This window comes from Leptidea sinapis, chromosome 41, assembly GCF_905404315.1.
Source record: "Leptidea sinapis chromosome 41, ilLepSina1.1, whole genome shotgun sequence".
Taxonomy (NCBI): Eukaryota; Metazoa; Arthropoda; class Insecta; order Lepidoptera; family Pieridae; genus Leptidea; species Leptidea sinapis.
Window position 1 is genome coordinate 5669600 of NC_066305.1, and position 18152 is coordinate 5687751.

General features: G+C 35.9%; 1 protein-coding gene across 1 annotated transcript; it reads left to right on the forward strand.

The window, feature by feature from the left end:
* Nucleotides 1–5318: 5318 nt before the first annotated feature.
* Nucleotides 5319–16333, forward strand: LOC126976598 (cysteine sulfinic acid decarboxylase). Its single transcript, XM_050825002.1, has 4 exons — nucleotides 5319–5676; nucleotides 9953–10246; nucleotides 12550–12917; nucleotides 15568–16333. Exons 1-4 carry the CDS (start codon nucleotides 5413–5415, stop codon nucleotides 16169–16171), a joined length of 1530 nt encoding a protein of 509 aa, XP_050680959.1. The 5' UTR covers nucleotides 5319–5412; the 3' UTR covers nucleotides 16172–16333.
* Nucleotides 16334–18152: the final 1819 nt, after the last annotated feature.

Consider the following 18152-nt stretch of genomic DNA (forward strand, 5'->3'; position numbering starts at 1 on the left):
TTGGGAGTTCTATAGACACATATAATTAGGAGTTTATTCGAAGGGATTTCTATACCACAGCATTCAAAGGAATGTTTCATCGTATGATTATCCAAAAAAGTTAGTCTGCTGTTGCATGCTAATTCTATTTTGACGAGTATACAGGAGCCACCTCTTTGTTTTTCTTTACTATTTTTTACCTACAGTAGTTTGCAGCCATTTCATAATTATCAAGTTTAACAAAGTCTGCACTTCCTTTTTCCAAGAAGGTTTCTGTAAAACATAAGACGTCCGGCTCTTTATATTTTGATTTTAACTCTTGGATAGTTAGATACAATAACACTTTTTTGGATAAAAGGCTGGCTATGTTAAAACATATGTCAAAATATTGCACTAAAGTGCAATATTAGACAAATCAAACTGTCATTAGACTAGAAAAATCTTATCCTTTTGTTGAATTGAAAAATAGAAGGGTACTTATAGCTTTTTAGCATCCGAAACAGTATTTTCAACCTTTGCCTCTTCATTAACATTTTCTTAATAAAGTTTTTGGCAAAATAATAAGGAAATGTCCCTTTTTTATGACGTATGTAACCATTGGTATTAGGCTTATCATGCACAATAAGTTTTTTAAGCTCTTTAGGGTCAAGGTACATACGCTCGTAGTCGTTACAATCGATAACAAAGTTAATGGATTTACATATATCATTTATATCATAGTATGGTAGTTATATTACATTTAATAAAGTGACAGTTTTTATATTCCCTACAAATAATTTCAATGCTTTTTTTCAAAATTATGGTATTCAAGTGTTTATTATTGGGTACGTTTAGAACAATAACAGTTATATGATTCTGTCTGTCTAACGAAAGTAGCATCTGTTTTAAGATTTTTGTTGGATTATTGTCATTCTCACCAAGGCATAAAACAAGTTTGTCAGTTGTTGCTAAATTAGATTTTTCGCAATCCTTGACTATTTCTTCCGCAGACGCGTAAGGTTTTATAAGAGATGTCACTTGATAACCGGTGCACTTTGTTGTGCTCCTTGAGTACAATAATGCTATCAGATCGAAATGATATCAAATTTTGTATTTAAATTATGAACACAAACTAATATGATGATGTAACAGCGTCGCGGGTAACAGCTAGATTATAACTTGTATATAAATATTAAAGGGAGTGTATATACTTACATATTATGCACGTAAAATGTCGAAGTCCACTTGGTATACCAACTACAGTTCAATAAATGTTACTTTAGTTAGTTAATTACGAGGGGTCCTTGATTGAGGAATTGAGCAATTCAATGTCAATTGCATAAATCACTGCGCCAATTACTTTATATTATGTTAGTTTATTTTAAATAACTATTTAGAGCCTTATTGTAGTGTAAAGGGAGATCCCTATTTAGGGTTCTGTATCAAAATACTTACGATAACTAACCTACACAGTTATTTTTTAAATAATTAAATTAATAATAAAATATATTAATGTTTTTGAAATTTTCACCTCTTTCTAGCTGAACCCGGTGAATCGTTTAGCCGTAAGCTAAGTTGAGCAGACCGCAAAATACATTATCGATACGAATAACAGGATGCAATATACGTTGCCATTGGTTATACAGTGTGCTGCAGCACCACCTGCAGGAGGAGAGCCTCAACAGAAAGAATAACGAAAACGAATTCTCCTACACATCAAATTATATATGGTATTGGAGTGAAATGATAACATACATAATATAAACAAACCTATATCTATACATCAGGAGCGTGCATTGGTCTTCTAGCAAGGTAGGCACTGTGGATCTAACTAGTAGTAGTTGACCTTTGGAATATTCAAAGATTGCTTTCCGTAGGTATCTAGCGTAAGGATAAATTTTATGAGTGGGTGTTCGAACAATAGAGAAGAATGGTTATAAAATAACGGAACCAAATTAAACTAAATTGACTTCAACACTAGTGCTATATTTATTTAGACTGGTATGTCAATCGCTGTTTGCCTGTTGTCTTGGGAAAAATTCACAACAGCTCCCTCGTAGCAGGATCCTCCTTCACTACGACAATGGTTCAGCGCACTCCGCAAAACGGACTGTTGAATATTTGACTATGGCAGGTGTCGAGATAATGAGTCATCCGCCATACAGTCCTGACCTGGCGCCCTGCGACTTTTATTTATTCCCAAGAACTAAAGATAAAAATCGAGGTATTCGCTTTACGATCCCTGAAGATGCGGTGAAAGCGTACGAAAATGCCATAGAAGAGATCCCTATGGAAGAATGGGCCCATTGCTTTTCTCAGTGGTTCCATCGAATGCGACAAATGTGTAGAGAAGAACGGAGATTACTTCGAAAAACAATAAAAGTATTGGCAACTTTCTCCTTTAAGCCGTTTTTCATTTTCTAAACATTTTCAGTGTAACCTAGGTATAATATGCACGCCCCTGCTATACATATACGGATAAATAATTAATATATGAAATTTAATATAGCGATAGTCAGTTGGGGGCTTCACGAGCAGTGAGGGGTTTTGCTTCAAGCCTTCAACGGGTGCTTCTCTCTACAAATCAGTACCATTGAACACCCATATATCATGCTTTCAATTTTACCGATTTTCAACTGTTAGTTATTTACCGGTAACAACGAACATGCAACGTTTTCGTCATTCAACAATATAATGATAAAGCAATAAGCTAATAAGAAATAAGAGTGAATTTACTTTGTGTACAGCTCCAAATGTTAAAACAATTCAAATGTTTATTGCCTTCAATAAAATGATAGCAATTAGAGTTGCCATTGCAATTCGCATAGACGTCCGCTAAACACAAATTGTCTAGGTTGTTCGTTGCTCGTTCGCAGTTGATCAACCAAGTAAAAAGGTCACGTTTGGACCATGTAATTAATTAGGCTATATAAAAACTCATTTCAAGGAAATGCAATTTCATGTTTTATAAAGCGTTCATTCAATACTTCCACTATTCTCTCATATCAATAAAATCCTTCCATTGCATTTATAAATAGGTACTCGATATTCTTATTTAGGGATTAATGTTTCTATAGAATCTTATCGAATATACAATACACGTGGGCTCTGTGACATTAGTAATAGGGAATGTAAGGGTATATTAGTCGGCGCTACCAACAATATGTATACAGCTCTATTACTCACCTGGTGTCAATTTAGTTGCGCAACAAGCTCGGACGTGTCCATGACTCTGGTCTGTATGTTGTCTAGTTTGGTAGCTTATGGTGTGGTGTCGGTGGCGCAACCATTCGCCATTACCTAGCTTATTTGGTGGCGCGACCAGCTCGGACGCGTGCACAGAATGTTACTGGTCCCACCGCCACGCTGGTCAAGCCACCACAAATTACTAAAGAGATGTATAGTGTCTTACGCAGTCGGTAGCTTACGGACACCACGGTGCCGCAACTGATGGATTGAATTTGGTGTTATTTTCCGGAAATCTATTGCGCCAGCATTGTTCGAGTTAACATCTCCTGAGGATGCCTCGTGTAGAGGGGAAACACGAATTAATTGAAGACAAATTTTAGCGGATCTTAAGAAAACTCACAATTGTATTAAATTAAAATTTAAAAAATATAAGTTAATTCCAATTTTAAACTTAAAAATTAGGACTAATTTAATTCTAATACGGTTTTTTGTTTAGTTACCTTGTTTTAAAGTATACGTCTGAAGTTTTATTTTTGTAAAGTTATTTTTACACTTTGTACTTAGTTTTAAATATGACTGGCGCATTCAAACGCAGCTAGGATACATAAAATACGGAGTTCCAGTGTCCAACTTCCAGCTTCATCACTTCCAGATCAGTTAGAGTCAGCAAATCTCGAGCGATTGTCAATTTCGTGGCCATCTGGAGGGCAAAGCCAAATTGGCTTCAAAGAAACTGGGCGTCATTAATAGAGCACGGCAATAGTTCAAGCCAGCCCACATTCTAGCGCTGTGCAGGTTCGGCCACACATGGAGTATTGCTGTCATCTCTGGTCTGGCGCACCCCAGTATCAGCTCGATCCATTTGACCGCGTGCAACGCAGAGCAGCTCGAATTGTCGGGGACACAGTGCTCTGTGAACGGCTGCATCACTTGGCGTTGCGTAGAGACGTCGCTTCATTGTGTGTCTTCTACCGCATTTATCACGGGGAGTGTTCCGAAGAGCTGTTTAACCTAATTCCTGCCGCTGAATTCCACCTTCGCACGATACGCCACAAGTTAGGATATCATCCCCACCATCTGGATGTGTGGTGGTCCTCCACAGTGCGGTTTACAAGGAGCTTTCTTCCACGTACTACAAAGCTGTGGAATGAACTTCCTTGTGCGGTGTTTCCGGGACGATACGACATGGGTACCTTCAAAAAAAGCGCGTACACCTTCCTTAAAGGCCGGCAACGCTCCTGTGATTCCTCTGGTGTTGCAAGAGATTGTGGGCGGCGGTGATCACTTAACAACAGGTGACCTGTACGCTCGTTTGTCCTCCTATTCCATAAAAAAACATACTTATATATTTTACCATTTATCAACACTACGAAAGAGCTAAGCCTTAATGAGAAGAAGTGAATAATTTTAATAACGATCTATGCAAAGTTATGAAACTGAAAAATACTCAAACATCACGACTTACTCGAGCAAGTGAGAAGATAAAAATTGAAAAAACCTAAAAAGATACTTAGTACAGTAGACGCATCAATCCACACAAATTGTAAATTAATTCAGTTATTATGCGAGTGAGATATCCGATTTTAATGATGATTAATAATTCATGGAGTGCAGTTTAGTCCAACTTGAGATATATGGTAGTTTTTATTCCATTTGGGACCCATAATTATTTTTATTTCTAATATTTATGTGTGTATGGACATTTTTTCTGTGCGAATTTATTGTCGCATTGTTTGACAGTTCTGCTGTGAAACAATTTCATTATAACAACGGGGAGCATATTTTGCAAAATAATTCCTGATGTCATGAAATATTATTGACTAATTCATAAAAAAACAGTATTTTATTTGTTATGTACAGAACATCATCTGTCGGGTCAGCTCAGTATATCATTATTAGTATAAGTAATTACAAACGACTTATAAATTTCAAAACAGACCGGCAGATTCCGCTATGACAGGATCATCATAATGCTCTCAATTAAACATGGACCGAACACATTTATATTTCAAAGCTAAACAGAACGGAGCCCCTAAATGCAGTACGTACTACTCAATTATCTTTATTTGATTTGTTTATAATTTGATGTTGGCCGTTATAACCTTACAAAGTGAATTGTTGTCGAAGTATTTAAGAAGGTTGCGGACTGAATGTTGGGTCAAAATCGTTGAGTCTTTGAGTGCGGGCGCCCGCGTGTATTAATACGAGATTTATCTGAAGCATTAACGCTTAAATGTTATTGAGTACAGTGATCTAGGATCCAAAATGCCTGCCGATTCAACACAGTTAGTAGCGGCCGAGGAACGTGACCGGGAGATATTATTCGAAAGTTTAACCCAGAGATCTAAACATGAAGATTTCATTCGGAGAGCTGTTGATCTTTTGGTTGAAAGAGTGGTTTTCGGAAGGGCTTCAAGAGATGCGAAAGTTGTCGAATGGGCTACGCCGGATGAAATAAAGAATATTATTGATTTAAAACCGAGGCAGACACCCGTTTCACATGAACAATTATTATGTTATATGGCCGATGTAAGTTTTAACGATAAATTATTATATCTTTTTATAGAATTGAGGAGACATTATTTTTATGAAGTATTCTATTATAACTGCAGATTGAGTAAGTGAGCTTACGTACCATTTGTATACTCAATCGAAATCCCATTTCATTTTCTGCTTTTGGTATTTCAATAACCGATCTATGATACGTCTTGGTGTTATTTTAAAGTATCTGGAATAACGTATGTGTATTTTAACGTTAACATTGATGGGATATATTTAGAAATTAAATTTTTAAATGAAAATTCTGGATTGATTCAGGCTATCATAATATCTTGATTCTAATTAGCCAAGCAGATATTGAAATAAGTCATTAATGAGTTCCATTCCCATTCGTCTTATGTATTAAAAAAATCAATACTTTTTTTTAAAATAATGCCCTCTGTTACTTAAACGTATTATTAGAACTGAAATTCGTTAAAAACACAATTCTTAATAATATAGCAAAATTATTATCGGATAATCATCTTAGTTCTAAAAATATAAGTTCATGTGTGTATTTGTGAATGCAATTAAATTTTTGCATTTAATTTCACGCGTTATGTTTCTATAGAAACCAAGGGATCATATTATAATCATAATATTATATAAGTTTATTTAGCACACAGCTCACAGCCGAACTCTATCTACGAATAACAATAATTGAACTAAATAATACCTACCGTAACGCTTGTTTATTTCCGTCAAAATATTGTATAATTTAATGTAGCGTTCACTTTGGCTTCACTTAGCTTGATATCAGAATCTTAAGGCTTTATTTGTAAGCCCATGACATCGGACAGCTTTATTGTAAAAGTAAACAAAAGCAAATTTTGTTTTGTACAATTACTATTCCATAAAGATTTCGTGTAATTGTGCATTATAGCGAACAGTAAGATCGACTGTCCAGAGTTAAATAAAACAATTATTGTAACTTTGATTTTACATTAGATTTTTGCGTAAAAATAACATTTTTTTTTAGTTAACCCGACGTTTCAAGACTCGTTTTCTAGATCTCGTTTTCAGGAGGACTGCAGCAATGAGAATGGGCTGCAGATGAAATGAGTCAAGATGGTATTTGTCATTGTGAAGTTTGCGCCTTTTATTGCCTCGGAGTTGGTATTTGCTGTAGACAGAATGTTTCGTATAATATCCAGATCTCTGGCGCCACGCACTAGTGCGACCCTTACCCAAAAAAGATATCCCAGAACTCTACACAGACCTTCGCCCAATTAGCATACTTCCCTGCGCATCCAAAATAATTGAAAAAATTGTACACAAACAATTAATGCGTTTTTTAGAAACAAATAATATATTACCGGACCATCAATCAGGTTTCAGAAAAAAAAGAAGTACTACCACTGCATTACTGGATGTTGTTGACAACATCTTGGAGGCCGAAGAGGAGGGTAAGGCCACAATGCTAGTACTCCTTGATTATTCCCGGGCATTCGATACCGTTGATATATCATTATTAATTTCAAAATTAGTGTACTACGGATTGAGTCCGGAGGCTATACAATGGTTCAGTAGCTATTAAAATAACAGAACCCAAACAGTTGGAGTCTATAATGATGCCGGCAGTTATAAATTATCTAGTTGTGCTACTATTAACAGAGGAATTCCCCTGGGATCAATTCTAGGACCTCTGCTGTTTAATTTGTATAGTGCAGATATAATCTGCAACATAAAAAATACGCGCTATCATATGTATGCTGACGATATCCAATTGTATATCTCTTTTAAATCCAAGGACACGTTACATGCAACAAATCTGTTAAATTCCGACCTGGATCAAATTTGCAGTTGGTCAGATCGACACTCTCTAATTTTAAATCCTTCGAAAACAAAATTTATGATAATTGGCACCCCTATGTCTGTGAAAACGACTGAGCAGTACAATCCGAAGGTCATGATCAACAACACGGACATTGAGCGGGTCCACGAGGCGCGTAACTTAGGTCTCATAATTGACGAAAACATGCGCTTTCAAAAATATATAAGCCAAGTAATAGCAAATTGTTTTTATAGACTTAAAGTAATATATAAGATTCGAAAATATTTGAGTACAGAACTTCGAGTTAGATTATGTGAAGCACTTTTACTATCAAAGCTTAATTACTGTGACGTGGTGTATGGGCCAAGATTACTATACAAAACAAAATGTTCCATCCAACGAGTGCAAAATGCGTGCGCTCGATTCTGTTGGAATATACCGCCCAGGCAGCACATCACTCCATATTTAAAAGAAGCCATATTACTTAATATGGAAGGTCGGAGACGTCTGCACTTAGCAACGTTACTTTTCGGTATCGTAAATAATACAACACCTCTTTACTTATTTAAAAAACTTGAATGGCTAGGGCAACGCAGTGCAAGTAATATAGAAAGTAGATCTGCCTCGCAGATATTAGCAGTGCCCCGGCATCACTCAATAGCGTTCAGGGGTAGTTTTCGATACAATGCTACTAAGTGCTGGAACAATTTACCGCCACCAATCAGACAACTGAAAAATATTCAAAATTTTAGATTTAAATATAAAAAAACTATTTTAGATTCTTTATATAATAATTAATCTTGATATGCAATGTATCTTATAGTAAATATAGACTTACACAATTCTGTATCCTTATTATGTGTATTAAATGTTTATCATTATATTATCTATTCATATATTACAATATTATCTATATCTCATTTTTTATACTAATGTACCTTGTGCCACCTTTAATATAAGTATTATGTATATTTGCTTAAAAACTTTATAACTCTATAAATTTACATGTACATGAAAAAATTACAATGGGAACACTAGAACAGCTGTTTACTCCAAATGTCACGAGGGGCTGCTGAGGGGGTGTTGTGTTGGTGTCTTCTGCACTGACCAACAATATACTGAGTCAGCTCCTTTTAGCAGGGAATCACGCGCCGCACAGTTATTTAATATTTTGTTTTTGTTTATATTTTAATAATTTTTGTTACATTCAATTTAATTTTTTATTACTTTAAGATTTATTCTGTAAATTGAAGGTGTGTGTTTTACTCTTAATAAAGTGTTTCTATTTCTATATTTCTAATAAGAATATTACTTTTACGCAAAAATCTTATGTAAAAACAAAGTTACAATTACACGCGTTTAAATCCTTTGAAAAGTATTTAAATGTGTAACACTCGCGTTAATTAAAGATGTTATAAGGGTTACTTAGCATGCTGGGACTTGTGGCGTATGCCTTTCCATGCTGGAACCCTAGCCTGTTGCATACTCCCATGGCGAGGTGTAACTATCATACAAATATCTACATTTTAGATCGCTACATATCTAGACGCAGAAGTTACAATGACTAGTTAAATGAAGTAGATTTAGATATATTTTCTACATCTAGCACCAAACTGAAAAGAACATTAGCCAATAAATTCTTCCAGGTCAAATAATTGTATTTTAGTTAGTTTAAAAAGTGTAATATTACACCCTATCAATAGTTTTATATATATTAAGTGGAAGCTTTTAATTAGCCATCAATCATTTTAATTATTTAATTTGGTTATCATTTTAAACCAGCTGTAAGGTTCCCAAATAACTATAAAATAAAATAAAATTTAGGTTAAGTCTGCTACAAATGACCTTGCGTGTAATCTTGATACTAAGGGATCATCGCCGCCCTTAGTCATTTGCAACCCCAGAGGAATAACAATAATGTGACAGAGTTGTTAAATTTGAAATTTGTAAACTCTTTATTCTAAGGTATATTGGATGCCATACTCTACATTGGTATCGTTAATGTCATAAGCGAGGGGGGTATCTGGATGTGTGGCGTTCCTCCACAGTGCGGTTTTCAAGGAACCTGAATGCCACACGTGCCACACGTGGCAGCCGTGGAATGAGCTTCCTTGTGCTGCCACCACCTGTGATTCCTTTGGTGTTGCAAGACAATGTCGGCGGCGGTGATCACTTAACACCAGGTGACACGTAAGCTTGTTTGTCCTCCTTTTTAGGATTTTTAATTAGGTGGGAAGATGAAATAAAGAAAACTAAGTGGGGTCTTATGCAGGAGACTGCCAAATAGCCGGAAAAGGTAGCAACTCAGGGCCTCCCCTTTGCGAGAACCCAAGACAATCTTACTAAAGCGGTGTCATATAATTTAAAAAAATAAAAAAGTTGTATTTAAGTTTATTGAGAGTAAGATAAAATATTTCTGTTAGATTGTACAATTCAATCAAGTGCATGACGGAAGGGAGACTTAATTATAAGACTTAACAAACTTTTTTTTAGATTGCTCGCTATTCAGTAAATACGGCACATCCATACTTCGTAAATCAGTTGTTTTCATCCGTGGACCCTTACGGGCTGATCGGTCAGTGGTTGACAGATGCTTTGAATCCCAGCGTTTATACATTCGAAGTGGCACCTGTCTTCACTCTAATGGAAGAGGAAATCTTGTGCGAGATGAGAAGGATCATTGGGTGGTCGGACGGTGAAGGTGATGGGATATTCTGTCCTGGAGGGTCTATCGCTAACGGATATGCAATCAGCTGTGCAAGATATCATCAATATCCTGAAGTCAAGGTAATTTTTTTGTGATTCTTTTTATATTTCATACATATTTTTGATTTCTAAGAAAAAAATAGACAAGTAAAAATATTTCAAGATCCAAACAGAAATACCAAATCAGAAATTTGCACGTTTAACTAAAAAGGTATTGCCTTTTTGAAGTTAAAATTAGTAGCATGTTAGTAATTGTTTTATATAATCACAAATTGAATACAATATTATATTATTTCGTTTACGTTACTGTATTTATATAGTTTTATGGGGCGAAAGCTTTTATCAGATTAAAAAAGGTAAGAAAAGTATAGCTATAAATAAACACGTGGAGTGATGTGTGTTGAGTATGGTTGAATGAAAACCAACACGTGGCGGCTCTAAATCCTTTTAAAAATGTAAACGTAAACGTAACGTTAGCTTCAAACTGATTGACTAGAGAATATTCACCTCGAAATTCCATCAATTCCCCATTTTATTTTCGAAAAATATCAACTTAGAACGCATAATTAATTAACTTAAATGCGGTATAAAATATTCACAAAAAGCAAGCACTCGTGTGAATGTAAAGTTTAAATAAGTGTTTGTGTATCTCTTCACCTACCTACACGATGTTAAGAGAGCGGTGTCGAGTGGTGGAATAATAAAGATGGCGACTGAAAGTGATCACATATTGACATAATAAAATAAGGTTCATAAAATCACAATTCTCCTTAGAAGACGAAGTAGATAAGTAGACTCCTTAGACGAAGCGAAGAAGTAGACAGACTCATTTCAATGCAATTATTATCTTAATGCAACATAACAGTCATATCGTGTTACTTACTCTAAACGAAACTATAATTTGATGTCTGTGTCTGTGTCGCTGACCAGTGTATTGTTCACCTTCACCTATAATCTCGTACTCGTAGTTATAATAATTGTTTCGTTTCAAAGATTACTTCCAACAAGTTCTATAATTTATATGGATTCCGAAACCAAAAGTTTCAGTAAAATCCTTGCTCGTTACGTGAATCTTATAACATCCCTTTACGTATATAGTCCAAGATATTGGTTATTATCCAACCTTGCTTAGATAAGCACTATTGCGGTAATTAGTATTATTTTATTATGCAATAATTTTATGCTTTTATTTACAACCATTCTTTAAAGTTTCTAAAACAGTTAGCTTACTGCCAACATTAAAGTGTTGTAATGAAATTCAGTACAACATTATATCATCCATTTTCATAATAACACTCCTTTGGATGATATTATGGTTACAAGGACTGGCTTTTTTAATATTATCGGTAAGATAACTGTTTCAGAATTTTTTATAGAGGATTTATATTCTGGGTGCAGATAAAGTCTTGTATGCAACTGTTGATAATTAGGTATTAAAACACTTACATGATACTATTATCACACTCGGCTTCGACCTGTGATAAACCCACATTCGTGTTTTAATACCCCTTATTAAGTAAGTAAGTAAGTAAGTAAGATGCAAGATATTATGTGTATACTAAATTTGACGTTTATTATGAAAAAGTAAGTGTTCGTTTAGGTTGTTTCGTTAGGTTAGGTCTTTTAAAATTTTTGTCGTTCCGCAAATTAGGTAGAAATGTAGGTACATTGGGTTTGCACATCAGTGAAAATAATAATATTTTTTTGGAGTATGTTATACAGCGTTACTACGGTTCTTAAACATTGTGAATGGACTCGTTATAAGGCCCCATTTAACCTCCATTCGGCTTTACGGGTAGTTTTGTATCAACCTGTATAATATATGTAGTCAAAACATTATTCATTTTACCGCTTTCTACAGTTACTTTTTATCCACTTAAATAGAAACTATTTGTTATCTTAAAGTGATAACCCTCACTTCTCGGATTAATTATACAAATTACATTTGTAATCAAAACTTATGGATGATGCGGAACCCGCGACCTCTCCACTACAACCTGAGAGTTGAACAAGATATACAAAGATTTATCCATGCTTCACTCGAATGGCTGACTAAGTTGGTATGATTGTTCGATTGATTTGATTTCCGATTCCCGCTTCGTTCATAAGTTTTGGTTACAAAATACATACAAGACCGACAATGTTGACCAGATCGTCGGTCCATCTTGTGGGGCGGCCTACCAACACTGTGTCTTCCGGTACGTGGTCGCCATTCGAGGACTTTTCTGCCCCAACGGCCGACCACTGTCTGTCGAGCTATGTACCCTGTCCACTGCCACTTCCGTTTCGCAATTATTTTATTTTTCATTTTATTTTATATAATTTGTTTATCATAAATATTTATAATACATAATTTATTTAACATAAATATTTTTTTTTAACAGAGCAAAGGTGTTTACGTGATTCCACAGCTGATCATCTTCACATCCGAACTAGCCCATTACTCAACACGAAAATTGGCCTCATTTATGGGTATCGGCAGTGACAACTGTGTCGATGTCAAAACTGACACATTGGGTAAAATTGACGTAACAGATCTGGAGAAGAAGATCAATGAAGCTTATGAGAAGGGAGCGACTCCATTTATGGTGACTGCTACCTCTGGAACTACGGTATTTGGCGCGTTTGATCCTTTGGTCGCCATTTCTAGTTTATGCAAGAAGTATGGGTTATGGCTGCATGTAGATGCAGCTTGGGGAGGCGGAGCGCTGATGTCGAGGAAACATAAGCATCTGCTGAACGGTATAGAATTGTAAGTAAATCTGAATATCTTGAGGGTTCAATATAAATTCAAAAAAAAAAAAATAGGTTAAAAAGTTTGGTAAATCCAAAAGTTGGTCCTCATAATCCCAATTTCATAAAAAAAATTCTCGTTATGTGCGACAGCTCTTGTATTTCTTGAAGGCCGTAGAATATGTCACTACTATCTATGTGGGTGGTATTTAAAAATGGATAATTTGAATAGAATTAAGGAGATCCAAGTTAAAAGTATAGTATTCTGACAAAAAAACATAAAATCTAAACTTGCAAAGTCTATCATAATTAAATAACTGTCAGTATAATTGTCAAGTTTGTCATCAATATTGTTACGAGTGTAATCCATGTCCAGTCGTATCTTAGTTTTTTGTAAATAATTATTAAACGACATTGAATTGAACGCTCATATTAATTGAAAAAGCGTCGCTTCGCTTGAGGTGTGAATTAAACAAATCTGAATCACTTTTTTTATTTACTTACCGAACCGTTCGGTATATGAAGACTTACCTTGTCAAGTTTAACGTCAACATTCTACAAACGTGTATAGTTAGCGCGAAACTGGCTCAATTCGAATTGACTCCGACTTTTCGAAGCCTCAATATTCTAATTATTGGTAACCTTGACGCCTGATCTCAACCTTATATTAGACTCAAGTCCAATTTTTTATGCGTACTGCATAGCAATCTTTGGGGTGGATTTGCCAAATACAGCAAAAAAGATAATCTGGGATGAATTGCTGGTTGAAGTCAAGCTTATCGTTCCTTTACAAATGACATTCAGGTAGGTGTGTTTAGGAGTTTCATAATTTAAAAAGTCCAAGTTGAACATTGGATGACCAGTCTAAGGAAAGGCTTTCAATTTTATGTCGATGATGTCTCCTAATATACGCTTAGAGCGTTTTGCCTCTAGAGGCATAAAACTAGTTTTATCATACGAATTTTATTATCATATGAATTTCGTTCTCGTAGTCACTGCTTGTGGCGGCGACATGGGACGGGTCGTCCCCTTCCCTAAAATATGGTTGAGGGAGGCGATGGCTGGCTCATGCGTCATGCTTGTGAACGGCCGCTGCTTGTGGTGGCAGGATGATCCTGTTGCCGGAGACTCGGTTTCAGATTCTTAAAAGTTATTATGTGTATATATATGTATGGACATATACATATTTATTTATTTATAATCGCTTATAAAATGCTCACAGAATACCTTTATTTATTTATGGTGTATGTGGATGATGCAGCTACTGTACTCAATAACTTTTGTATTAATTTATATTTACTTTTTTGACTTACCCGTGAAAGACATTGACTATTTGACGTTTGAGTGTGTCTGTTGCATCATTTTACATTTTACATATTATATTGTAATTTGAAATTATTTGTAAATCGATGTACTTAAATGCAAATCTTGATATAAAAGAGTGGCAATGAGTTTCTTGCTACTTCTTCTCATTAGCTCAACCCTTTACGAAGTAGCGGTAGATTCAATAAGAAAAATATTTTATTTATTTTTTTGACATTCATAAGTGTCATTTCCGAGACCTACGTGAATGAACTGGTTTGATTTGATTTGATTTGATTCGAATGGCAAATTGTAAGTTAAGCGTCAGTGGCGCAACAGGTAGAATCGTTGCTTCGTTCTTCGCGTCGTTTACAGCCCACCAAGTTCCAATGTGTTTTTGGATTTCGAATTCATATTATGTACCTTTAATCGAAGATTTATAATATTAAAGGTGTAACAAGAAAGTATGGGTTGTGATCACATACCACGAGAAGACCTGACTTGTATAACCTTATTCCTGCCGCCGAATTCCACCTTCGCAAGACACGCTACAAATTAGGACCCCTTTCATCCCCACCATCTGGATTTGTGGCGTTCCCCCGCAGTGCAGTTTTCAAAGAACTTTCTTCAACATACCACAAAGCTGTGGAATTCGGGTGTTTCCGGGATGATACGACATGGTTACCTTCAAAACACACGCGTCCTTAAAGGCCGACAACGTTCCTGAGATTCCTCTGGTGCTGCCACTTTGTATGTGATCACTTAACACCAGATACAGAGTACGCTCTTTTTCCTTCTTTTCTATAAAAAAAACATTCTTCCAGTCTGCTTTTCCTTTTGTTTCATCTTTTACAATCTGGTTGTATTCAAGGCTTAAATATATAGGTTTTTACTGACAGCTAAACTAAAATTGTTGAGTCAGTGAAAAGAGGGAATTCTCGAAAATTACTTAACCATGTGTTCGTAAATCAATTCAAGTAATGGGCTTCCAACATGAACAGCTAATGCAGATTTGTAGAGGATAGGGTATTTGAAATTGCAAACCGCAAATAAAACACTAAGTAGGTATAGCAACTCATTTTAACATTGCGTAAATTATATTAATACTGAAACAGTGATTAAATTAATATTGAACGTTACAATTTTTCTCAACATTTTTATAAAATAATAGGTACACAATTTTCGTTTTACTTTGGAGAAATTATTTCACTTATTTTCAACCGGAATTAATTAAACTAGGTAGGAACAAAGTAAACACGGCTTTAATTAATAATAATGACCGAACACTGATTACCTCACTCCGAACAATTTCCGTTTTAAATGTTGAAGTAATTTTATGATCATATCGTAACTTAATCTTATTTCAGGGCCGACTCAGTTACGTGGAACCCTCACAAATTGCTTGCAGCTCCACAGCAATGCTCAACATTCCTAACAAAGCATAAAAACGTATTATCTGAAGGACATTCATCAAACGCCAAATACCTATTCCAAAAGGATAAATTCTACGATACTTCTTACGACACTGGTGATAAACATATACAGTGCGGAAGGCGCGCGGATGTTCTCAAATTTTGGTTCATGTGGAAGGCAAAAGGAAGCGCCGGTTTTGAGAAGCATATTGACAAATTGTTTGACAATGCAAACTACTTTCGTGATCATATAAATCAACGGGAAGGTTTCCGTCTTGTTCTAGAGAAGCCTGAATGCACAAATGTAATGTTCTGGTATATACCAAGGTGTCTGCGGGGCTGTGAGAACGAACCAGATTATAATGAAAGGCTGCACAAGGTTGCCCCGAAAATCAAGGAGCGAATGATAAAGGAAGGTTGTATGATGGTCACCTATCAACCGCAAGGTAATTTGGTGAATTTCTTCCGAATCGTCTTTCAAAACTCAGCTTTATCCCACAGGGATATGGTCTATTTCGCCGACAAATTTGAAAGACTCGGCTCGGATATAATCGTTTAAACTATATTGAAAATAACCTTGTACAAACATCGCATGTTGGATAATTTATAGTAATATAGCCTGTGATATTTATATATTAGATATACTTGTCGTAAGATTGTAAAATAAATAGAATATTGGCGACTATTTGAGATTTTAAGAACTTATACCAAATATAAATTAAAAAAAATGTTGTATTTTCATTAAAATATTGTGGGCCTTGCGTCGACACTCTGGCTCCTCCTTATGTCCAAGTTACTTCATTTCATGCTGGGGCGGCTGCTTCGACCCGAGACAGAAAACGTCGCAAATATGTCGGTCTCAGTGAGTCTTACATCTTTGTGCCGTTTGGTGTCGAGACACTTACCCCGTGGGGCCCAGAGGCACGGAGAATGTACAAAGTACTGGTGAAGAGTAAGAAGAAAACCAATGATATTTAAAAGTATAGATAGGTTACGTAGACAACATTCGGTGTTTGAAAATGATACACTAACACACACATGAATTATTTAACATTGCAATAGCACACTACATTACAATGACACGTCAAAGAAGGATAGTAAATGCAATTATCGCAAGCGAAAAAGAGATAAATCTAATTTGCTAATTACTTTGTTTTTGTATACAGAAAATACAGTTAATTCAACAGATATGATTTTTTACCGTAAACCGTGATTTATGCCTAAATTACGATTCATTCAAGAGTTCATGTAGTAAAAGCTATAAAGTAGTAAAACTGCATTGAAATTAGGTAGATAATGTGTCATTGATTTTATAAAAAATTATTTAATATTAATAATAATAAATTTCTTTATTGGGGCAACAGAGGCCCAAATTTTGTTAGTAACAGGCTTAAAAAACTATGTCAGTATATTACAATTTGCTCAATATAATATAATTTATTCTTAATACATAATTAAAACATAGAATAACTTTGATAACAATCAGAGACAGTGTGTTTTTATCGGACAAGAACTTGAAGAATCGTTGCAGTATTGGCGAATCCAGTTTTCCCGCTATCATATTCAGGATACTGTTTGAGCTGGAACGCAGCCTTGCTAGGACGGATGACGTCCTTTTCCTTATGATGGCATAGAAATCATCCGTTCGTGCTTCAGCAAACATGCCTGATGCCGAACAAAACCGCGGCAAGCCCAGCAGCATCCTGAAACTGTTGTTATACTGCACCCGTGTGTGAGCGTGTCGAGTGTCTTTTGAGTGTAGTCGGTCCACAGCCCCCCCGTGTAGAAGGTTTGACAGTAGGCTTTAAACAGCGTAATTTTTGCTTCCTCGCACTCCAACCCGTACGGCTCAGAGAGCTCCCTTCCCCACCTGACACTATTTAACTGGTTCGCGTACCAAAATCGCATAATATTAAGCAGCTCCGGTTGTACGCCAGCTCTCATCTTTTCCCAAAGCACAGCGTATGCCACTAAATCGAAAGCCTTGGATAGATCAAGGAAACAGGCGTATACCGACGTTTTTCGGCTGGTATAATATTGGACAGTCTGCTTCAGGCTTAATATCGCGGTTTCCGTTGAAAGTCCAGGTCGAAACCCAAACTGCCCGTAATGAAATTGAAGCGTTGCGCTGAGCTATCGGTCAATCAAACTATCGAATACCTTGGCAACTATCTTAGCAAGCGATATGGGTCTATAATTATACCGGTCAGAAATGTCACCCGTCCTGTTTTTAACAATGGGGACTACTATTGTTCTCATCATGTTCATTGGGATATATGAGTGACTAATGCAAAGCGAGTAAAACATCGACAACACCCGTGGTAAGTGAAAGCCCGCGATTTCATTATTCCAGATGTTCTATGCTGAGGCTGTCATGTCCAGGTGATTTTCCCCTGGTCATTTTGTTTATTATTTCTAAAACTTCCTTAGCAGAGAAACGCATTAACTCTTTGTCACAACACGCCTCAGCATAAACCACCCCCCTCGATGGCCCCAGTGGTAATGAGATCTTAAAGTGATCTTTTGCGTGGCACAGCCCG

Bases quoted from the DNA above. Each gene is read 5' to 3' on its own strand.
- LOC126976598 (XM_050825002.1), top strand. From the start codon at position 5,413: ATGCCTGCCGATTCAACACAGTTAGTAGCGGCCGAGGAACGTGACCGG. The intron at 10,247-12,549 runs GTAATTTTTTTG...TTTTTTTAACAG, and splicing joins ATCAATATCCTGAAGTCAAG to AGCAAAGGTGTTTACGTGAT. The intron at 12,918-15,567 runs GTAAGTAAATCT...ATCTTATTTCAG, and splicing joins CTGCTGAACGGTATAGAATT to GGCCGACTCAGTTACGTGGA.